General features: G+C 42.3%; 1 protein-coding gene across 1 annotated transcript in view; it reads right to left on the minus strand.

The window, feature by feature from the left end:
- chd3 (chromodomain helicase DNA binding protein 3) overlaps window positions 1-24,080 on the minus strand; it is a 48,452-nt gene that overhangs the window by 17,022 nt on the left and 7,350 nt on the right. The window contains exons 6-32 of the mRNA XM_013913789.1: window positions 23,973-24,080; window positions 23,399-23,538; window positions 23,124-23,253; window positions 21,001-21,170; window positions 19,120-19,389; window positions 18,807-19,010; window positions 17,334-17,557; window positions 17,123-17,254; window positions 16,353-16,452; window positions 15,148-15,339; window positions 14,857-15,057; window positions 14,631-14,768; window positions 14,103-14,224; window positions 13,258-13,431; window positions 12,107-12,248; window positions 11,769-11,900; window positions 11,438-11,555; window positions 8,792-8,916; window positions 8,467-8,698; window positions 7,933-8,117; window positions 6,786-6,963; window positions 6,441-6,527; window positions 6,017-6,102; window positions 5,456-5,589; window positions 3,905-4,049; window positions 1,509-1,671; window positions 1,242-1,399 (exon numbers count right to left, since the gene is read on the minus strand). Of these exons, the coding sequence (XP_013769243.1) occupies window positions 1,242-1,399; window positions 1,509-1,671; window positions 3,905-4,049; window positions 5,456-5,589; window positions 6,017-6,102; window positions 6,441-6,527; window positions 6,786-6,963; window positions 7,933-8,117; window positions 8,467-8,698; window positions 8,792-8,916; window positions 11,438-11,555; window positions 11,769-11,900; window positions 12,107-12,248; window positions 13,258-13,431; window positions 14,103-14,224; window positions 14,631-14,768; window positions 14,857-15,057; window positions 15,148-15,339; window positions 16,353-16,452; window positions 17,123-17,254; window positions 17,334-17,557; window positions 18,807-19,010; window positions 19,120-19,389; window positions 21,001-21,170; window positions 23,124-23,253; window positions 23,399-23,538; window positions 23,973-24,080 (4,190 nt within the window). The remainder of the gene's footprint in view (window positions 1-1,241; window positions 1,400-1,508; window positions 1,672-3,904; window positions 4,050-5,455; window positions 5,590-6,016; window positions 6,103-6,440; window positions 6,528-6,785; window positions 6,964-7,932; window positions 8,118-8,466; window positions 8,699-8,791; window positions 8,917-11,437; window positions 11,556-11,768; window positions 11,901-12,106; window positions 12,249-13,257; window positions 13,432-14,102; window positions 14,225-14,630; window positions 14,769-14,856; window positions 15,058-15,147; window positions 15,340-16,352; window positions 16,453-17,122; window positions 17,255-17,333; window positions 17,558-18,806; window positions 19,011-19,119; window positions 19,390-21,000; window positions 21,171-23,123; window positions 23,254-23,398; window positions 23,539-23,972) is intronic.

Raw genomic sequence — 24,080 nt, forward strand, 5'->3', positions numbered from 1 at the left:
ATTTCACAGTCACCAGTAAACCGAACCCCACTACCCGTAGTTCTTTGGACTCTTGGAGGAAGCCGGATTACCCCGAGAGGGCCCACGCAGACATGAGGAGAAAATGCAAATTCCACACAGAAAAGAACCGGCCAGGCGGCCCAGGACATCGTAACAGTCAAGTAAACAAGACCCCAGTCACACAGGCCTAGAGACATGCTGGCAACAATTAAGGAGAAACGTGCTTTCCCCAAACACGGTGGTAAAAACTGTCAATGGAACTGATGGACTTGTCTGCAAACACTGGTAAACTGCTCTAAGAAACTGAGCGTGACACAAACTCGACAGGTTGAGTTCAAGTCAATTCAGTTTTATTTATTTGTCACTAAATCAGAACAACAGTTGCATCAAGGCGCTTTATTTTGTAAGGTAAGGAAGGACTCTATATTAACAGAGAGACAGCCCCAACAATCAAACAACTCACTTGCTAACAGTTGGAAGGAAAAAGTCCCTACAAGCAACCAGATTGCTGGCAATCTGCTAGCAACCAAAGCAGTCACCGGGAACCACTCCCAACCAGTCAGGGGATACGTTTCCCTAGCAACCAGAAGTTGTCACATCCCATACGGCCAACAACTGTTGAGCATATTTGTAGAACGTCCCGTGAAAAAGCCCCACATTTGCAACCAGAAGAGTCGCCCTCTGCTGGCTGTTAAACAGAACGCAAGTTAAGATGCACCATAACTGGCTTTTCCGTCCTATATCCATCTTTTATTTACAGTCTACGGTCACACAGGGAGAAATCTCTTCGATGGCCACAATAAATCTTCTAATTAGCTTAATAAATTTATACAAAAAATTGCACAATTTGTTGTGGAAACATGCTACATCAGAGAAATAATAAGATCCACCTGTTCATTTGCCACTATGGCCTTAATAGTCTTAATATTTGAGTGGTGGAATATTTTTTTGGTGTTTTTCTGTCTTTTAGGCTTTAAACTGAGTACCATACTGCACGAAACTGCTGATACCGTGAAACTGATTGCATAGATAATTTTAAGACTGCAATGCCTGCATGTAAAATATAATTTTTAATTTTCAGTGAAAGGAGGATATGTGCAACAAATAAGAGATTTGTGAAATAAGTCAGAGGTTTTACTGCCAAAACAGAAATATGCATAAATATTAAGATTAATGGAATAATTGAGAAGACACTGTACTGCAGGCAGGTTTTGATTTGCATTTTGAGGACCAAGTCCCACCTCTGTAGGGTCTGCAGTTTTGTTGCCATCCACCTCTTTCCTTTCGTCCTTCTCCTTCAGTTTCTCTTTTTCCACAAGGGCCTCAACGTCCTCCTTGTCCTCCTCCTTTTCTCCCTCCTTCCCATTCTTTTCCATCTTCTCTGCAGGAGCAGGGGTCGCTGCATTTGTTCATACACGTAAAATCATTTGCACATTACACATCAACGATGCTTTTATTTACGTGGAGCGCCCTCTGCTGGCCGCTGTTATTGGATGTTTTTGGGTTACCTGGCTTTGAGGTGCACGGTGTGTTGTTATAGCTGGCATCTGGGGTGGGCGTGGCGGTTTTCACCGCAGGAGAAGAGGCCCTGGAGGAGGATTTGTCTATGCTAACCTCAGACTTGAGCTCTGGAAGACTCCACCGACCGTTGATGTGCTCAAACTCCTGGATCTGAACACAAAACATGAAACACTCAGTAAAAAAAAAAACAAAAAAAAAACTTGGCACCCACGCACTTTACCTAATACCACCTCCTTTAAACACACCACCCACATGCCCTGTTTGCCTGGCAGTATATCACACAATCCCTCTGGCACAGATAGCAGATCAGGATGTGTACACGTTTAAACAAGTTGGACTGAAAACTGGAAAGAAGATGTTTCGATAAACTAAGATAAACTGAGAAAGTGGAAGCAGCAAAGAAATCAAAGGGTATTTAAAGATGTAATGATTGATCGTTTCACATGAAAGAGGTCTATTTCTTCTTTTCTTCAAAAACACCTATAAACAAAAAAATCTGGATGTGCTTTATCATCATTATATTTATCCAAACTTTCTTACATACGATTTGTAGTTGCAATTATTCTACGTTAGTCTTTCAGCGTATTTACATTCAGGAATTTACTCTCCGTGCAGTAGTTTTCAGCAGTTACCTGCACAGTCCAGCGTTCCCACTTTGCATTTAACTGCAAGAGATATTTTTGCACAAGATATTCACAATATTACTGTTAATTCTCCACAGCTATATGAGAGCTGAGTTCATGATATGCTTGAGTAAACTGGATATTTTCTGTTATGGCAAGAATTGCAAGGGCAAACTCTTTGCTAAGGTGTTTATTTACCCCTGATTATCATGGTTTTCATATTTTGGATAGAGAAACACATAAATCTGACAAGCATGGTCAAGTGCAAGCTGCAGAGACAGAAAGAAACTTGGATAAACAACACTAAAATTTTGTAAATGGAAAAATACTAGATGATGTTCTGGCCCCAATATAGACCAGTAAGTAGGGAAGAGATCCAGGAAGCACTTATGCACACAACAGTCTGATCTCTCTAATGCCCAATGAGAGGTACAAGATCCACATATCACACACCAGCAGACTAGTGAACACATTTTCCCCCCTATAACCGTAAAACTATTAAATAAATAACAGATACACTCAACAAATGAGCAATGCATACTGCAAAAGTGCATGTCTCTGTAGTGTTGTAGTAGTAGTGTTGTTCATATAAATCTTTACTTGCACTGGTACAAAACACACTGGAGTCTTAGTTAGCACACTTAATGTTTTTCACATTTCACAAGACCCTATTTACACAATCAGAGCGACGATAAACATCTTGAACTCTGAATCTTTATCTGAGCTATAAAAGCTACTAATGCAGTTTTAAGAAGTACTTTTTGTTTCTGCTGCTGTTCGATGTTCCAAGCATTTATTTAACTCAAAGGAAAGACTCCGACACAGAGCCAGCAGGGAGCAACAAACACAACTGCTGGGTTTCTCCTGCTTCCATTTATTATCGAACTGTTCTCTACTGACACATAATATAAACTGTCACCTAATGAATCAGCGAGAGACACAGTTTGACTTTTTTATAGGATAAAGATGGCATCTGAGCCTACACGCACACGTAGTTAGTCAGAAATAACAAAGCCAATCCTTTTAGAAACAGTGTGGTGACACTCAGATTAGGAAAAAAGCAAACTTCTCCCTTTACTTCAAACTGATTTTTAATTTTTGATCCAAATTATTTCCAGTAACAGTTCAGTAGTTATTGCATATTATAATAAGCCCCTTTTTTCTCTACTAAATTCTACACCCTTGTCAGAAATTCAAATATTGACTGTCCGAAACTCATCTTACTGCTGACAAATTTAACATTTTGCAGGGTGAAAGAGAATAAGAAGGTGCAGCTGCATACTTCCAACTCTTTAGCCATGCAACCAAATGTCAACTGTCCTGCTGTTGTGTGGAAATCTGCAGGATGTAAAGTCTGCTTTGCAGCACTGTATACCTGTTTGCCATCACAGTCACAGTTTGCCCATTTTACAGAAGTGGCTGGTGGTTATGAGGGAGTTACTAACCTGTGTGACTAGGGCTTATCAGTGAATGTCATGACAAATGAATCTCCAGCAAATACTTGCCAACCAGTTGGGGAATACACATTATCCCCTTGTGACCGGTGGCTGACAGATGGTTGCCGCCTGATCTTTAGGTTTGTGTGACGGGGCCTTTTTAAAAGAGCACGAGTTTGTTTGATTGTACTCCAAACAGACACACCAGTCGTACTTTATTAAAGTGATTCCCCCAGAGAATACTCTTGAGGATGAGAGCTGTCATAACTTGCATCATTCACCTCATCTGTCTGCAACTAGGAAAGGCAACAGGTTTTATCTAACCTTCTTCTTGAGGAGCGACATGACGCCAATACGTGTGAGAACTGGCTGTCGACACAGTCCTTCTCTTGGGACGCCATCGGCGAACGTCTCGGCTCCATCAGCGACGGGCTCGCACAAGTGGCGCATGAAGAGAGACACGTAAGCTCTGGGAAAGAAGAAGGCAGAGATAGATGAATATACTGGACTTAGAGGAAGTTTAAAAGCTTGACCTTGATAGTGTGGAGGACCAAGACCACCATAATAAAAAACAAAAGCATATTTGAATATTATATCTTAATAACATTTTGTATTTTCTCCTAGTTATTTTCACAGCACTGTTCACTTTTGTGTTTAATTCCTTTATGCAGCGTGCAATGTGTATAACCACAGTGTTTGGAAGCATACTGTCTCCTTAGGTATTTATAAATGACATTAATAAACACAATGTTCTTAGCCTCATGTTCTGCTCTTGTGACATCTAAAAAAAGCAAAGATACAAAAAATTCCGCTACAGTAGATTCTTACAAACGAAACTAAGAAAACATTTAGTTTTGATAACTTTTTCTGCTTTACTCCAGAGCATCATCTGCAAATCTGTCTATGAACAAGGAGGCATTTCTATTCAATTTACTGAGGTCTTTGGAAAATCAGATAATATAGTGACAGTGACTCCTTAATACGCAACACATTTTATAGCATTGTGGCGGAAGCGGTTGTGAGCCAACGCACCGGAGCGGCATCGGCTCATCACGCCGCCCTGCGTAAATAGCACTGGGTCCTGAGTGTGTGTTGTTGTTGGTTATGTTTGCAGCTGGCAGGGGGCGAGCTGCAGCCGAGTGCGCACGGCAACCGTGGAAATAGTGTCTGTTAATAAAGTATGCTGCAACGCATGAACGTGTGGTCGGGTCTGCTGTGGATTTATTACAAGCATCATGCCAGGATCTAACTTGTGAATGATGGTAAGGGTAGGGCTGATCCTTTCATTCAGGTTTATGTCCGGTTCTCTTTATCAGCTCATCACAGCTGTTTCACCATCTGCTGCAAAGCCAACATATTACATATGCATAATCTCTTTAAAAACACCCTTTATAACTGCAGGATGTTATAGTCGCCCCCTAACCCTGGTGCATAACTGCCATTATCAAGTTCAAAGAAAAAGCTACACAACTTTTTAGTGGGAATTCTGATGTTAACAATCAGAATTTAGACAAAATTGTACACAAAGTAAGAATATTTTTACGATTTATTTTGTGAGTCGCCCGAAGCTTCGAATCCAGTTCATTGCTCTTTTATTACTGGCAGCTTCACAATGAAACAGACTGTTTAATGGCATGATGCAATGTTGGAACAGAATGAATTGGATTATCACCCACTGAGCCGTGACATCTCTGTCACTGGATAGCGAGCGCGAAAAGTAAAAGTCAGTTTCTGATATGATTGTTCTTTGCACTGCAGAGTGTTTTAAGATGTGCATTTCGTGCATTTAACTCCTTGTGAATCTACAAAATGATGTGTAATCATTTTAAATTTGTGGGTTTTGGTCCTCCGTGTAATAAACTGTCTGTTACTTACTTGAATTCTTTCTCAGTCTTGCCTTTGAGGTCTCTTACAAGCCACTGAGAAGAGAACGCATCCTGAGATGGCATCCCCCAGCGCATTACAGCATTCAGGAAAGCTTTGCGCTGGCGTGTGTTAAAGCCCAGAACCTATTGAAAGAACAGTTTATATATGTGAACGACTATTATCCTAGATTGAAAATGCCAGAATGAAAAACTTTTTCACAATCTTGCAGACACTTTTGTGTTTTTAAAACCTCCCAGGGCCTTTTCTGTTTAAGTCTGACTCTTTGATAATGCTAAAATAAACTCTAAGTCCAATCTTTAACAGTGCAGGAGATCATTATCACGTCCACCATAATCAGGATGATGAATGAGCTTAGAAGGTTCAGAGCTATTGAAGAAGTAATTGCTTTGCCGCCATCTCCAATAAAGGATAATTCGGTTTTTAAAGATCGCTGAAAAAATAACCGTGAATGCTAGTTCGCTTTAAAAAAAAAAAAGCCTGACAGATTTCAGAAATATCACAATTTAAAATAAAACAAATGAGTAAGACTAGTTCCAGAGCTGTACAAACCTCAAGGTTGCCTCCCACCCTGGCCAGAAGAGGAGGCAGAGGTTTATCTTTGTCATTCCTCAACTGCCGACGTGATTGCCGTCGTCCTGTGCAAAAAATTAGCCAACAAAAATGACGCACGTAAGAATATTTGCTACAAAAAAGACAGATGCGCTCAATAAAACATGTTCTTTATTTATTTTTACATTTTGCAACCCAGCAGTTATTCGTGTCAACCAAGAGTTAAAAACTTCTGATAAGCCTGAAGCATTTTGGGTTGAATTTTTGGCAAGCCAACTTGTTCTGCTCTGCCAGGGAACTGTAACAACTAAATCAAATTCAAGCTGTAATTCAACACAGGCCTGAGAGCGTGTCCTACAAAATATATATTTCGACTTTCACAAGCAGCTCTGCTCGATCTGATGCCTCCGATTCTTTTCCTTACCTTCTGGCCGATCATCAAAGTCCTCGTCCTCCTCCTCAGAACCCACCGAGTACTCGGACTGGTTATCTGAAATGTCAGCATGCCACTCTGAAACAGCACACGGTGGTCTGTCAATAGGCCAGGCCCATTCACTTCCACTGTGCAAGTCATAACTCAAAAAGCACACACACATAATCTGAGACCTCATTATTTTTCTACTTCGATCCCCAGATTAACATAATAAATCTTACATCCATTCTTAGGTCCACGTGAACGAGGACCCATGTTCACATCCAGGGCTTCCTACTCCTAAGCATCATTCTGTTATGTGGAGTTTCTTCATCTTACACGAGACTCGCCCCCTACCTTGGTCTTCCTGTGCAGCATCATTGTAGTTGACAGGCTTGCGGTTCCTCTTTCCTTTACCAAGTTTGCTTGCCAGATCCTCTTGTTGCTGTTCGTAGTGATGCCGCAAAAGCTTCTCCCAATAATCTGGGTCCACGTTCTCCTCCTGTTTGATTATCTCCCGCTCAATCTCCTCGATCTGCAGCATTAAAGATGAGAACACGTGGAAAAAACTGAAGACTGTGGGACTTAAGAGTTAAAATATAATCTCTAAGAAACAACAATAAACTTAAGTTTGTTAGAAAAAAAAAGGAATGGTGGTTTGCTCACATAAGCTGATCTCAAGCTAACCCGTGGACAGATCTGATGTCTCCAAGTTTATTAGACTTGGCAAACAGAAGGCAACTCAGATAACCACACATTAAAACTGGGATTTGCAGAAGAGCATCTCTGAATGCACAACATGTTAAACCTTGAACCAAATGGGCTACAGCAGCAGAAGACCACATCACATGACTCTAGTGAGGCAACAAGTCAGTGGGGCTCGTCAACAGGACAAAATGAGACTGGAAAAATGTTTCCTGGGCTCATGAGTTTCTATTTCTCCTGTGACATTCAGGGGGTAGGCTCAGAATTTGGCATAAACAACACAAAAGCATCATTGGTTACCAACTAAGCATTCCTTACACACCAGAACCAGTATTATTATGAGTATTACTCAACCACATCCACCTATTTACGACCACAGGGGGCCACCTTCTGATGGCCGCTTCCAGCAGGATAACACACCATGTCACAAACATGACACTGATTTCACTCAACAGTCACCAAATCTCAGGATGTGAAGCTGACAAATCTGCAACTGTGAGATACCGTCATGTAAAAATGGACCAAAAATCACTGAGGAATGTTTCCAGCACCTTGTTGAATCTGAACCTGGGTTGCTCAACATGTTCTCTGGAATGAAAATGACTTGTTTTTTTCAGTGCAGTTTTATTTTCATGCACTTGCATAATTTTTGAACATGTATGTGCAAAGAAATGCTACACTTCATCTCTATTTTTCATCCATGTGAGGAGAAAACGATGTCTCCACTCCAGACCTTTGCACAAGTTGCACATTTTTGCAAGCAAAGATACAATAAATGGGTATTCAAGTAAGTCCTCACCTTATCTTCTTCTCGCACCATGTACTGGGCCACTTTGAAGGAGCTGAGGTACTCGTTCATGTTCTGGACATCCGAGTCGTCTGTATCGTCTTGGCTTCGGTCCAGCAGCCTCTCGATGGCGGTGCTGTCATAGTGAATGACGTTGCCCTCGTCCTCAACTTTATCCCCTGAACTGTTCTTCATGCCTGCCAAATGTGGAGTTAAAAAGCGAGCAATTGTTTCTATGGTTCTTCCAACACATTTTAACAAGTAAAAATGCTCTTGTCAGTTATTTTAATCAATAGCACCAGAACATGCCAGGAATGGCCTGTGGCGAAACCTGTCAGAATGAAAGGCATTAAACTGAGTGTATTTGACAAAATAATTGAATTCAGCAGAATAAGCCTATCAAAACATGCCCTATTAGAATCTATCCCAATCCAAGCCAAACCCTACTTGATTACATTTAACAGACAATCCTAGTTTTATTTGACTAACAGATCCAGCTCAGCTCGTGGACGTGTTATTTTTAGATTCAACAGTAACTGCCGTCACCTTCCCCCTCGTCCTTGAAGAGCTCCTCCGTCCCAAACTTGAGGATGTCGTCCAGCTCCTGCTTGGTCATGGAGCCTGCCTTGGATCCCAAACCCGGGCGCACCACTAGGTGGGTCAGCATCATCTTCCTCTTGGCCACCTGGGTGATACGCTCCTCCACGCTGGCTCGCGTCACGAAACGATAAATCATGACCTTGTTGGCCTGTCCGATGCGGTGAGCTCGACTGAAGGCCTGCGAAGGAAGCGATGAGGTAATTCTTTAAAGAGGCAAAGTTTTATGAAGTAGAGATCACATCGCTTACACGAAAAGCCGACCGAACGGCACCTGAATGTCATTATGAGGATTCCAGTCCGAGTCGAAGATGATGACAGTGTCCGCTGTGGCCAGGTTGATGCCTAAACCGCCGGCTCTGGTGGAGAGCAAGAAGCAAAACTGGCAAGCACCCGGAGCTGGAAACAGAGAGAGTGGAGAGCGTATGTGTGAGAGGGAAATAAACAGGAACACTTGTAGGACAGTGTGTAAAAGAATCACGCAAACATGCTTTACTAAAGTCTGCAGTAGGCAATTTATCAAAGACTGCACTGATATTATCACCTTAAAAAGGGGCTCTATTTTGAACCTTATGTGGCTGTGATAGCTGTAGCTGGAAGTGTTCATGTGTTTGGAAGCAGAAGGGGTGATGCTGTCAGAATGAGCTCATAATTGGCGCGGGTGGATGCGCTCAAAGCTGTGAGCACGGGGCCAAAACATTCGCTCTGTCCTGGAGCTCTTCAGCCTGAATGTTTAGAGCTGAGCCCCACATAGCTCTACTGTTCAATAACACCGATATAATAATCAAACAGAGCAGAACTCAACTAACTTAGCTGGACTACAGGGAGGAAAGGTGAAAATCCCCATTTTCCAAATTGTATGCGTAACACATACAAGGATACATCTTGTTTTACAGGCTACAAGTTGCTTCTTTTTACAGTGAAAAAGTCTGAGCATTTACAGAGTGCAGAAAGCTCATTCCTCCAATACAGCGATTTTATCTACGCTTAAATGCTTTGTGATCTTTGCACACACTCCGATGCACCGGGGCTGAGATCGATCCACCAACCTTCCACCTGAGCTACAGCTGCCATAAACGAATCGCTGATGCAGGACGATCTTACAGCACGTAACAGTGACTTTGATGAATCTCGGCAGCGTCGCGAGGCATTCAGAAAAAACATTCGCACCTGCCTTCACACCTGTGGGCAATTTAGCGTTACCAATTAACCTATCATGACTACCTGCATGCCTTTGGACTGTGGGAAGTGGAGAGAACCCACGCAAACATGGGGAGAACATGCAAGAAAGACCCCGGCATGATGGTGGAATTGAACACAGGACCTTCTACTGTGAGGCGACAGTGCTAACCACCGTTCATTACTGCATACATGGATCAGGTTCTGACAGTAAAACAATGTTGTCTTCTACAAATCACTCAGATCAGCTGTTACACATACGATTCATGTTTATCTGGTGGGATAGATGCAAGAATTTAAGTCCTGCACCCCTCCTGAGCGGTCAGATTTATCCCAAGCATGGCTGTCTCTACCTCCGAACCCACACGGTCCCCAGCAATTTCTATAAATATATATATATTTTTTAATCATACAGATTCTTCTTCTGCTGCCTCTCTGTGATTTAAATTGTCACTGTGTTTCCAGAGAGAAAAACATGAAGAAGACAAGGTGCCAATTTTGCTCATTGGGTGTCACAAGGCTTCTAGTCTAACACCAGGCGCTTTGTTGCTTAATTTCCCCCTTCTTCCCATCCACTCTCCACTATCCAATAAAGGTCACCCCCCACCACCACAAAAAATAAAATAAAATATCTCAACAAAAAAGGCTTTGACATCATGGGTTTCACTTTGTGTGTGTGTGGGTGTGTAAATGGTGCTTTTCTACTATATTTGACTGCTTTATACAACATACTTCATTCACTCAGTCACACCCATTGACACAAGCACTTTTCCACAGCTGCGTGCTTTGTAGAAGTGGTAGGTAACGAAGTGCAAATACTTCCTTAATGTACTTAAGTGCAATTTTCAGTTGTTTATACTTTACTTTTTTTTCCGGACTACTTTTTACTTTTACTCCCTGAATTAAAAAAAAAATTAATGTACTTTTTACTCCTTACATTTTCAAAACAGACTTGTTGCTTTTGCTTTACCGCATTTGGGAGGTATCATTTCTATGATCATCATGCTAAATCTTGCCCTCAGATTCTTCATTTTCTTAAACATTGAATCCCAAAAGTCAAATGAGGAGTTGAGCGTTACCAACAGAATGTTTTTGAAAGTGTTTTCCATATTTCTTCTTGTTACTGTGCAATCAAAGCAACATCATCATCATATGACCCTCGACCTAAATGTAGAGAATTAACCGCGCGAGGAACCATCTGAATCCTGACGACGAATAAATAAATAAGCACTTTAATGACACGCTTTGTACATTACATTTAAATTGAATTTGACTTAACGGTAGTTTTATTAATAATGTGTGAATTGCATCATTTTAAAATGCAGTATATTGCCTGCACTGTAAAAAGGTTCTGTAAAACCATTATGGCCCCATTAGTGCTGAAGGAGAAGCTACCGAGGGCACACTCCCTTTAAGAGTGCAGTGGTCCCAGCTTCCACAGGCATGCTTGTTACAGTTGGTTTCAACAAGCTAAAATAAATGTGGCAGAAACACATGACTTCACTGACTACTGCCTGTGTCAGTCTTGTACATACAGCCTATTGGTATAACTGTCTCGTATCGTTTTAAAACATTTTAAATTAGATTTTAATCAGCAAACTTTCTCGGTTAGTCTGTCGCAGCATTTTTGTTATTTCTGTCAATTTAATGAGTCTTTCTAGAGTACTGCAAGACAGCGTGACACCTACTCATCCTTAGCTGAGCTCACGGACAGCTTACCGCACTTGATCCTGTGTCTCACCGTTAAAGCGGTCGATGGCTTCTTGCCTCAGCGCTCCCGTGATGCCTCCATCAATTCGCTCGTACTTGTAACCTTCATAATCCAGAAAATCTTCAAGTAAGTCGAGCATTTTAGTCATCTGAAAACGGAGGAGACAGAGAGGTAGAGAGAGACACCGGCATGTGTTTTCATGAATACTTGATTACCCGTGCAGCCGCACAGCTGGAATCACAGCCTGCCGCTGAGCCTTCTGGAGATGTCACGAGACCAATTTAACATCTGCGCAGGGAGATACCCATCTGGTGTGTGCGTGCGTGAATGCGCGCTCGTTTGTGTCTGTGTGAAGACGTACCTGTGAGAAGACCAGCACTCGGTGTCCCTGCTCTTTCAGCTTCCTCAGCATCTTCTGCAACAGGGTCAGTTTCCCAGAGGCCTTAGTGAGGGCTGACCCTTCATAAGCACCGCTGGGTGTTTTCGGGGATTCCTACAAACACAAAGAAGATACAGTATGACACAGGAGCTCTTCCACACATTACCACAGGGTGTCCCTGTTAAGCAATTTGCTATTCATTTAAAGCAAATCTTGGAGTAAATGCTGAAATAATACAGGAAACTTAAGCAGCATTAAATCTACTCTTTCTGTGGATCAAGAATCCCCAAAGACAAAAGTGTCCTTTTCTTTCTTCTCACCATTGAGGCAACGGGGAAGAGGTAGGGATGATTGCAGCACTTCTTTAGGTCCATCATGATGTTGAGCAGCGAGACCTGATTTCCTCCGCCTTTCGAGTTTAGAGCTTCAAAGTTTTTGGTCAGAATTAGCTTGTAGTATTTCCTGCATTTAAGAAAATCCAAGAAAAACACAAAATCGTGAAATGATTAGGAGTGTGTCAACACGACGTCAACAACATTAGATGGATCTATTAAATCTTTGAATTCTCGCATTTCACTGAGTCCCACTGACACTGGTGGAGGAATTCCAGGAGCCAGCTGTTCAGTTTTAAGATGCACAGCTGGTTCATTTTTCGCTTTAATGTGGTTGATTGGTGCAGATGTGAACAAAGTAATCGCACATGAGTGAGGACCGAAATAACAACAACAAGGCCATTGGATGAGCGAGCAACTGGTTTATGGTGAAAACGTGATCCAATCTCTAGCCGATCTTGTTGCAGTCAGGTATACTGAATACAAATGTTAGGAATAACTGCTCCATGTTATTCACTAGTCCAGAACAATGTTGCTCCTGCTCTGAACACATCCGGCCAATAAGAGGACTGAATGTTCTCATGTGGTTTGTAGTGTCACATTTTGGTCTCCAAGAAAAGAAACCAAAAGAAAGGAAATCATGGGAAAAATCTAAGAGTTTACAAACTCTTCAGTAAGTATTTGTTGATAATTCTGTATTTCCAGCTTTGTGGGAACACCTCAACTCTACCGAACACCTTTGGGATGAACTAGAAAGAGTCAGCCCGTCTGATCTGACATCAGTGTCTGACCGCCCAAATGCTTTTCTGCATTAACGGACAACAATCCCACAGACAGGCTCCAACATGTACAAAAGCTTCCCAGAAGAGTGCAGAGGGGTACCAACTCCAGATTAATGCCTGGCTCCTGTTGTTTCTACAATGTTTATATAATGTGTAGATCAAGATGAAGTCTTTTTAAAACCTTTTTCTCCCCTCCAACAAACACTTACAAACAACAGAGGATGTATAGACTAACTGTCGCACTTGTACACACAAACACACCCTTTCAGTTGAATCTGACCTTGGTTTTAGGCTACGGAAGATGCTCGTCTAAGTGCTACAAACGTAGATTTGTATCTACATTTGTCAGTGTCATACTTCTGCATAGGGCTCAGCTCCACTCTGACAATCAGCTCGGTCTTGGCGGGCATGTTCTTGAAGACGTCGGCCTTCAGTCTGCGCAACATGTGAGGCCCCAGCAGGTCATGGAGCTTCTTGATCTGGTCCTCCTTGGAAATGTCAGCGAACTCTTCTAGGAAGCCCTCGAGGTTACTGCAAAGAGAGAGAGAAGAAAATCTATCATAGACAATTCTACTGCAACGAGAAATAAGAACAGATGAATTAGTAGAGCTACAAGTACTGGGCACATTACTGTTTACAGGTAATGAGATACGTGTACATAATAGTAACCCCTGTAAACCTAAGCATTAGGCTTTACACTACTCTAAAGACTCAGTTACTATCTTTTCTACTTTTGTGCTGAACAGATATCAGCTTCATTTGCTTCTATGGACGCAACGCTTACAAGCTTTTGTTTGAGGGAGCCAGACGAGGGGCAGCCAATCAGAAGAAAGTGGCCTTTCAAGAGTGTGGCCTCACTCTTTATAATTGCTAGAAAATTGTCAGTGTTTGTTCAAACACCTGACCATTTTATAATTAGTTAAATATTAATTTGCATACATGAGATTTATTTGTATTATACTTCTACACTCTCACAAACACATAAAAACGCATGTGTTAAATATGACACACTTAACAGAGAGTAGGCAAAACAGCTTTTTCCAACAGGGGATGAAGTGAGTGGGCTGCACCAAAAGCTAGAACAGATTCATTATTTTTTAATTAATGACGACTCATGCAAAGCTACTCTTGTAGGACCCCCTTTTAAAATTAGGTGTTCATGTAGTGTGAAGGTGTGTGCTTTACAAAGAAAGAAGTCCTACTTGAAGCGGTTAGGTGTGAGGAAGTTGAGCAGGTGAAACAGCTCCTCCAGGTTGTTCTGTAACGGAGTTCCTGTGAGCAGAAGCTTGTAGTCGATCTTGTAGTCGTTCAGACGCCTGAAGAACTGGAAACACAAATAAGGAAGCTCAGCGTTATTTAACTCTCAGTGGATTTTTCAAAACGCTTCCACATCATTAAAAAACAAACATATTTGACTTAATTTCACATCAGTTTTATTTCTATAGTGCAAACTCACAACAATAGTCGCCTTAAGGTGTTTTATACTGTAAGTAAATATCTTATATTGCATAGATCTTATAATTAGTTGTAATTAAGTCATTATGACATGGACCCCAACTTCCTGAAGAGGTACAGCTAATACTTAATCTATTACTCTCATGATAAAGTACATTAAACGACCTATGAAAGTAGTTAAGTACTGTGGGACTAAAGTGTTGCCATTGCATAGTTTGGCCACCAGAGAGAGGTGAAGTGCGTTAATGTGGACTCATATGCAGTAGCTGCTGTACCTTGGACTGGTTGTTCTTAAGGCGGTGAGCTTCATCCACCACCAGACAGGCCCAGTCAATAGACTTCAGCGCCGTTTGGTCGATGGTCACCAGCTCGTAGGAGGTCAGCAGCACGTGGAATTTAATAGGAGCTTCTCGCTGCAGGAGGACAAACAAGGGAGGAAGGATGAGTGGACGCCACTGTCGATATCGTGTTTTCCCGCTACTGCTAACGATCCCTCCTTACCCTCAGTTTGAAGGTCTTCTTTCCTCCCTTGACGGCCGTGTCATCAAAGGAGAACTCGTTCTCTCTGATGATGGCTCGGCTGTCCTTGTCTCCCGTGTACGTCACCACGTAGAAATCGGGGGCCCACATCTCAAACTCCCTCTCCCAGTTGATGATGGTGGAGAGTGGAGCGCTGACTAGAAATGGACCCTTAGTGTGACCCTGAAGCGAGCAGAGAGGGAAATCAGTACCGTGTTACACAGCGAGACTTTAAACAACGTTAAAGGAAAAAAGCAGAGATAAGGTCAGCACCTCTTTGAAAAGTGAATAGAGGAAGACGATGGTTTGGATGGTCTTTCCCAGCCCCATCTCGTCCGCCAGGATGGTGTCAGTGCCCTGAGCCCAGGAAAACCGAAGCCAGTTCAGGCCCTCCAGTTGGTACAGATGTAGCGTGCCGCCCGTTGACGTCACAAAGTCCGGCTGCTCCTCGTATTTTATTGTAGGCTGAGGGGAAGAAATGAGAAAACGGTGAGGAGATACGACTGGGTTAACTGGAAACTCTAAATTGTCATAGGTGTGAATGTGGGAGTGAATGGCTGTCTCTGTCTGTGTGTTAGCCCTGCGACAGACTGGCGACCTGTCCAGCGTGTACCCCGCCTCTCGCCCTAAGACAGCTGAGATAGGCTCCAGCTCCCCCGTGACCCCGATAAAGGATAAGTGGAAGCGAATGGATGGATGGAAATTCCTTTACATTTCCTGAAAACATCTGGATTACCAAGAAAAAACTAATTTCATTCATCAGTCTTTGTTTATTTTCTGTAAAGGTTTTGACTGAAAGGTCAAATTGTGTCTGTTTGTTTGTATTTTGACTTATTGTGGTTTAATGCGCACAGATTTATACATGATAAGAAAAATACTGGCGGTCGCCAATGCTACCACTCAGCCTCCTCGTCGTGTTTCCTGTGACTGCGGTATAAATTTGAAAAATCCCAGGCAATCACTGGGATTTGAACTCGTCCGAGATTTTTAGCAGATGCACTTATGGTACAGATTTTAAACTCCTATGTAACCTACTGAGTTGTCAGATTTACAAACCTCTCCACGCTGAACAATTATGAGGTTATGAATCAGAAACTGTTCAATAATCTACATTTTCAAAGAGAGTTTTGAGCAATATTACCAAGAGAGAGGCTTAGATATGCAAAATGAGAAATATTGGAAAGTGTGGTTATTCTCCCATGCTGCATCGGACAGCTTTAGTAAAACTATTAGTAAAAATAATCGAAGTCGGTTCACCAGTAGTGTGCTTTTATACAATAAAGATCCTTAAATGTGTACAATTTAACACAAAAATAAAGGGAACACATTGTAAGGGAATCCTTACAGTATAGCATATGAAAAATGTAAATCTGAATTGCAGTATGTGATTGTTCTTATAAGAAACATTTAATAACTTTATAACAAAAAAGAGTGACTGGCTAACAGCAGACAGCAGCTGCACACTTTACAATACTCACATCAGTGAGTGGTGAGCCTGGAGACTCATCTTCACCCTCATCTGAGTTCTTGTTCCTTATCTTCCTGGGTTTGTCTGGGTCCTCCTTCATTATGGCGTCCCTGTTAAACAGCAGCAGAATTATTGCCACGTCGCTGACACTAAGCTGTTCACTCTAGCAGGGATCCGATTCACCAAAGGGAGATGAGACTGCACGTATACGTAGGGCAGGTCTCTGTGAAGCGGCTGAAAAACACTAGCGGACTTGCTTTAACCTCCTAAGACCCGAACATTTTCACTGCACGAAATTTTAATTTCTCTTTGCTATTTGGGCTGATTGAGACCTGATGAATGTAAAAACAACGAATGATCTTTTTACCTGATGTAGTTTCTGAGAAAAGTTATATCCACATATGAGGACATTTGCTTTAAATTTCGATAGAACATTATAAAGTCACAATTGATGTGCAAAACTCTTTATTTGGTGTCTGAACACAGCAGCATTTTTCCTGAGTACAAAAACAAAATGAGAAACAGCAGTTGCGCCCCTATGAGCAATATGGTTGCAGGAAGACGTATCCCTGTAACAAAGTCAAAAAAGTAAAAGATTTCAGAGCATGAAACACGAAACATTTCAGGTGGCAGTGTAATGTCCTCGTAAGTGGATATCAGGCCTTTGTAGAGCAAAATTTAGTATTGTGGTCTGGACAACCCAAAATGTGATGCCCACATATGTGGACGGCAGGTTTTAGGAGGTTAATAAATGAGAAATACCGCATTAAAAACAAATACCTGTGTTTCCAGTAGCTGGCCTTGTAAATTGCAAAGTCGGGGATGTCCATGTCGTCTCTCTCCCATGTACACTGGTCGTAGGCGAGGTCTCGCCACTTGACCAAGTAGTGGTATATCCCCTTCTTATCCACACTAGCAGGGAGACACATGATCACAGTTAGTGGTCCTTCACGAACCTGACCTCTGCGTGCTTGTGTGCACGGCTCTTTACCTGTGATTGATGATCCGGTGAATCATCATCCACTCGGGCTTGATGCCATATCTGTAGTATTTGTCCTCCATGATGGCATACTGGGGGTCTTTGGCCCTCCTCTTCTCGCTCTTTCCTACTCCGTTCTCATCCTCTCCCCCCGAGCCATAGTCCAAGCTGGGAGGCTCGTCCATGTCCGTCTTCCTCTGGTAGTTTCTATACATGACCGAGTGGAAGATCTCCAGCTGATGAGACAAAGACATTAGTTGGTCAGATGATCATTTTTCAGGTGAGGACGTCCCAGATTTGTGGTTTCCAAACCTTTTTTTTTCATTGTTTAGCCTTGGAAAAACGTGACCCTCGTCATATATTTTATTCTAAATATGGAGAGCAGTTGTTTATATTTCAGCCACGGTTTGATTTCCATTGTTAGATCTTTTAAATCTGAAGCATTAGAGACTCAACACAGGAGAACAATCTAAAAAATGTAGAAAGCAGTTTTTGCTGTTTTGTTTCATAAATCTGGTGAATACAAAAATGCTGAGTAAACACTGCAAATGACATGATGAGTGCAGTTTTTAAAGTAGAAAGGAAATTTAAGGGAATAATAATCTTTAGTGATGTACGTTCATTTACAAATACCATCTATGGCTGTAAAAACAGTCGCTAAAATATGTGTAAACAGTAGGACCGCCCTGTGAATAAAGCTTCCAAGGATCAGTTTAAGATTCTCGGGGTCGAGCATTTGCTTATGCAGATAATCGCATGCGCTGCACTCGTGGTTCGCCTGATAGCGCCCATTCTGTCCCCTTTAAGACGCCTGTGCGTGAAGTAGGTCCCTTGTTGAGGGAAGAGTGTGCGAGAAGCGGCTGCAGCCACAGAGATGATTAAGCAACAGTTACACATGATATACATAGTTTCAGTGTAACAGCAATCCAAACAAGGTCCTATAAAGGGCCGTTTGTGGGTGGTCTGGTGTGGGCTTTCTCTTTCATACTTCTCCTCCAGGGTGGGCAAGCAAAAGTTATTTTTTGTGGTTATTAGCTAATGAGCCAGGCTAGAGTCAAAACACAACTGCATTCAGAACGACTTTAATTCTTCACGGCACAGATTCCACAAGGTGCTGGAAGTCCACATCGTGTCTACGTGTCTAAAGGCATAGAGTTGCTGCCATGTGTTGACTTTTTAGATATTTTTGTACTGGTATACCTGATGGCCAGTGTGTATATAAGAAATATCAGTTATTTTATAGGGAGCAATACTGTGAATTTAATTTAATTACTTTATTAACATTTTTGCTACGGCATGTTGTCAAAGGGATGTACATTAGGCTGCAGGAGCTTGATTAAAAAGACAGATGTGTGCTGTCTGGTTCATTACTCTGACACGTGTGTGGCTAAAAAAAAAAGAAGAAGAAGAAATATTTGGACCGAGGAGGGGGAATCCCTAGAAAACAGACTTGCCATTATTTGTAGTTGTGACTTTCAGACTCACCTGCAGCTCAGTGATCCAGGTGCAGTGCCAGTAGGACTGTCCGGTCAGCTTTACAAAGAACTCCCTCTCTGCCCTGCCTTTCATTGGTGGCGGTGGCGGGGCATCGGGTGGAGCGTCGGGAGCGGGTGGAACAGGAATGGGAGGTGGAGGCTCACCCCATCGCCAGTGGAGGATCTTTTGGACACGTCCCTTGATTGGCGGACACTGGAGCAAAAAATGCATTTTTAAAATCACATCAGTTTATTTAAGCGAGAAGATGGAAATCTGTGAGGTATAGATTAAAAAAAACACTGTGACAAGAGCATCAACTGACCGTGCATCGTGGACACAGCCACTCTCCGTTGGGAATCTCCGGCAACGGCGGGTTCAGACAGTGGATGTGGTAGGAAGACGTACAGGTGTCGCAGCACAACAGCTCACCTCCGTCTTTACACACCCGACAGAACTCCATGTGGTCGTCATCTTCCTCCTCCGCCCCAGTGGCGACCCTCACGCCGACCTCTGATATCACTCTGTCCTCGCTGTCCTCCTCAAAATCCTCAAAGTCTTCGTCTTTTGCTTCCCACTGGATTCCCTCTTTTTCCTGAAAGAAAGCGAGAGAAAACAAAACTGTTAAACTGAGGAACATCCTGAACACATGAAGTAAAAGGAGCTTTCAACAACCACAAGATGCTTATTGAGAATTTTGTGGTTACATATTAATGACTCACAGAAAGAAATTAAGCTGCTAATGTTGCCAGCTGTTCATTGCACTGAGAGTCCTGGCTCCCATTGACTCTTTTAGCCTTAAGTGGGAATATGATTGTGAGACATAAGATAAGCGGGAGAAGGACCTTTGCTGGAGCTGCTCAGGTGCTGTTTTAAGTAGGCCTCCGTGACTGTGAAGGATGGAGTTTGTGAAAAATAGACCACTGCTCCAAGTGAGCCTATTCTGGGTGAATAAAGGTTAAAAAAAGAAATACCTGATTTATGTAACAGCTGCAGTATGTAACCCATATTTGGGGTCTACTATCCCTGTGCAACACTGACAGTTAAAGTAAATGTCTGCTATCTCAGTCACTACAGACCCAAGCTTATATAAAACACAGCTTTGGCAACGACTGTACGATATTAAAACCGGCATTTGCCAATTTGTAAATGTAGCCTGGTGACATATAGGGAGCTCACACTCCGGAGGAAAGCAAGCAGCTTTTCGCCTTGCTGTGCAGAATAAAATGAGAATGTGAAATCGTTTATTTGCAAGAACCAGTGACTTTCAAACTGCAGAATGGTTACACGGCATTACAAATCATTGCTTTTTGAATAATGCATACATATTTACAACATGGCATTTGATTTGATTGTTGAAATGTTCACGATTAATGAAGTGGAAATTTTGACTGTGCTATAGCACCTACTCGGGGGAGTCGAAATTTTCCAAAAATAAAGGACCAGAAAAAATCCCCGACCCTTTCAAAGTGTAAGTATCTCACTAGCACGTCAACAAACACCTTGAGTGTGACAGTTATACTGCTCTGATACAGCTCTCCACTTCTTGGTATTCAGGGATGCTTGACTCAGATAAATCTGACACTTGCGCTGAATAAACAGCAGGTAAAAAGCTTCTTTTCAGCTTCCTGTTTGTCACCAGTGCATGCCCTTTCCCTCTTTTTCTCCGCTCCTCCAGTCAGTTAGCTAAATGACATTTAAGCGCAAGTATCGCTCACTTTGTTCACACTTTCGATATCAATACCAGGTCGTCCCTACAGATGAAAACACGTGACTCATAAAGAAACTAAAAAGCTAAACCAGTCGAAACAATCACATAAAATTCTACACAGTGGATTTAATGCAGCCATTTAGTGAGCAGTTTCACAGCACCTTAACTGACTAATCTCAGAGATCTGATACCAAGACTTCGCAGCATCTAGAAATTAGCACTGAGCAATATTTGTGCCATTGCTGAATAGATTACACCCACATTTGGCGACAGTTTTTTGTTGAGGCAGGATGTCTGCACGTAGCCGCTTCCCCGCTCAGATTTCTGATAAGCTTAAAGGGTTTCTACTCATCTGATCCTCCAAGAAAACAAGCTTTAACTAACAATAACAGGTGTTTTTGCTGCTCAGGTAGCCACACAGCTCGGAGATAAGTTGTGGAATAAAAACGATGCAAAGGAGACGGGAAAATAAAAAACTGGAGCAGTTGTACTTACACAATGGGGACAGCTCCACTTGCCCTCGGGGGCCTTGTCCAGCTCAGGCTCAAGGCAGACGAGGTGGTACGCTCGAGGACAGGTGTCGCACAGGATGATCTCCCCGCCCTGCTGACACACCTCACAGTAGTCCTGGTGATCAGTCTCGTAGCCATCCCCTTCCTCTTCACCTGGGAAGGGAGATAGCAAGCACAGGGCGAGTTGACGAGCACTGACAAAAGGTCACAAACCATTTCTGTGTTTTTCACCCCAAATAATTGAACTGCTCATTTTTCACTTCCAACTATAACCATGCAGTTTCATGTGTAACTTAAAACAAGTGCAGTCAAATGTGAGAGATGTGCGTGACGTTTTCAAGAACACGGGGTGAAGTTTTAGGTACGTGCTGCATGTTTGAACTTTTTCAGAACTAAAAGAAAAACTGAAAAACGCAAGTGAAACACTTGAAGCTGCTCGGATTTGCAGCCCATCTGCACGCTTGTAATGCAGAAGGTTTGCAAATGATCAAGTTTTGGCCTTCTTGGCAAAATGAAATCACGCTACCAGACGTGACAACAGTCAGATTTAGCCTATGGATGCACGTGTAATGAGTTTGGATTAAGTGCAGAGTCTCAGTTTGCATTTGGGGAGTGAAACAAAATAGTGCATTCATCACTGAGAAACTGAAGTCATTTTTGTACACAGTGCCTTCTTTCCATGGCCTCAGTGTAATTCACACACACAAAATACACTTGTCTATGAAAAAGGCATGTGTTATATTTTTAGGTTATTTCTTCACTAATTCAAAATGTAAAAGGTCTTTCTTTATTCCAATAGTTGCATTTGTAAGCTGTTGATGTGAACTCACAGCATGTGATCAGCGCAAGTGAAACAAGTTCAACTTCAAGATTAGAGTCAAACTTATATCAATTTTGGCAATTTAAGAAACTACTAAATGGGAGGTAATAATATGAGGGACTGATAAATACAATAGATGGTTGCCTAAGCAACATAAGGAGACCTGGACGTCCAGGAAAGACAACAGTTGTGGATGATCATAGGATCCTTTCTACGGTAAAGAAATGTCTGTTCACAACATCCAACTGAGAAAACATATCAGGAAGTAAGCATATCTTAACTTGAGAACAGATTTAATGAAAAACAAACAAACAATAAAACATAAGCTATCCCAGAATATGCAAAGGACCAAATTATGTCTAAAAACCCCTTTCGAGCAGCTCAGGAACAGCATTTTTGGACACACTAATCTGCCCCAGAATAACAGAAGAAAGAATTGTGAAGGCTGCTCCTTCTGCACATAATCAACATAATCTGTGAAACGCGGTAAAGGCAGTGTGACGAATGGTTACCCGCAGCTTCCAGTGACACTGGGCACTATTGTTTACTGATGATGGGACAGAAAACAGAAGCAGCCACATTAATTCTGAAGTGAACAGAGCTTATTGAAGGTTAACAAGTGGAATCATCTGGAATGGCAGAGCCAATCACCTGATCGCAACCCGATCGAGCACGCATTTCTCATCCTGAACACGCAACTGAAGACAGAGAGACACATTAACAAGTAACTAAAGACAGCTGCATGGGGATGTCCATGCACTCCAGACTACTGGAAATCAACATTTGATTTTTTTTTTTATGTTTTATGTTTATGCATCTCCAGTTTTGTGTTATAAATAGGAGACTATAAAAAGTCGAATTATTCACTTTGTGCAGTATTTTTGTTCAATCTGCACGCTGTCTCCATTTTAACCAAGCTCCAGTAATATGAATGTTTTGTTAAATAGCTGCTAAAAATATACTCCAAGAGTATACAGACTGTGACTGTATTCATCTGCAGCTGGAAGCACCTTCATCCTCTGCCTATCTCATCCCTCACACGGTTCAGTCATCGCTCCACTGCTGTTAATACTGTTTCCCAGCTCAGGTTCATCCTTTTAAATACACTTTTATCAGCAAAGAGAGAAGATTATTGTCTGAACCAGAAGAGTTGAGCTGCATTATTCCTTTGGATTCCAATAAGCCAAAGTAAACTTAACGGTGGAGCTGTAAGATGGATGTGGACAGGGAGGCTGTACATCATTTATAATTATGTGCTGTACGTATAACAAGCAGGCCGCGCTTACTTTTCTTCTTCTTCTTGGCAGGCCGTCCGCGCTTGTTCTTCTTCACTCGGCCAGAGCTGTCAGAGCGAACCGAGGAGCTGTGAACGCTGGAGTCCTCCTGCTCAGACTCGTCCTCATCCATATCCTCGCTCTAGCAGAGCACGAGAAAGCACGGGGGCAGTGAGTGAAGGGAGGAGAGACAGGTAACAAGAAACAGAGGAAAACAACAGGGAGCGACGCTGTTTTTAACTTCCACCGATTCAGTGTTTCACGAATACTCTAAACTTCACACTCACCGAGCAGCTCTTCTTCCTCTTGGCACTGATAGGTGATAATTTAATACGGATGGGTGCCATCTTTTTAGCTTTGGCTACGGCTGAAGCCTTTTTCTTGTCTGGAACTCGAGGACTTTTACTGCGCTTCTTGTAACCCGGACCTGGACAGACAGCATAACAAAGAAGCTGTATCAGTGAGCTGTATCAGAAAAGGGATAGAGGTAAATGAGAGGTTAGCATTAGTTTACTGCTCTCCATTAGCATGTACAACACATGTGCTTTTTTAAGCATGATGATCAACAACTCAGTGTTAAGTAGTTTAAACAAACAAATAAAACCATTTCTCTGAAAGTGATCAGGAACTAGGATTGAAGTAAAAATTAGTTTCCAAAGAAAGATTTTGAAATACTTTCAGAAAGTACATTTACATAAAAGTCTGGCTCCTTGGAAACAAAATCTAAAGAAATGAGGGGTGGCTCAACATTTTTGCGCAGTTCTGTAAACCTAACATCGGTCAACATCTGCTGTGTTCATCGTGTGCCTCTAAAACATCTCGTTGCCCTGGTCCTAGTACAGGAATGGGAAGACGACAGACCTTTGCCCTCTTTTGTCTTGGCTTTTCTAACAGGTGGAGGCTGAGGTGGCGGTTCAGGTGAGGCGGTCGCTGCAGAGACCTGCTCGGCAACAGCGATGGCAGCGGCGG

Source organism: Pundamilia nyererei, unplaced genomic scaffold (genome assembly GCF_000239375.1).
Source record: "Pundamilia nyererei isolate P.nyererei 1_Seehausen unplaced genomic scaffold, PunNye1.0 scaffold00151, whole genome shotgun sequence".
Taxonomy (NCBI): Eukaryota; Metazoa; Chordata; class Actinopteri; order Cichliformes; family Cichlidae; genus Pundamilia; species Pundamilia nyererei.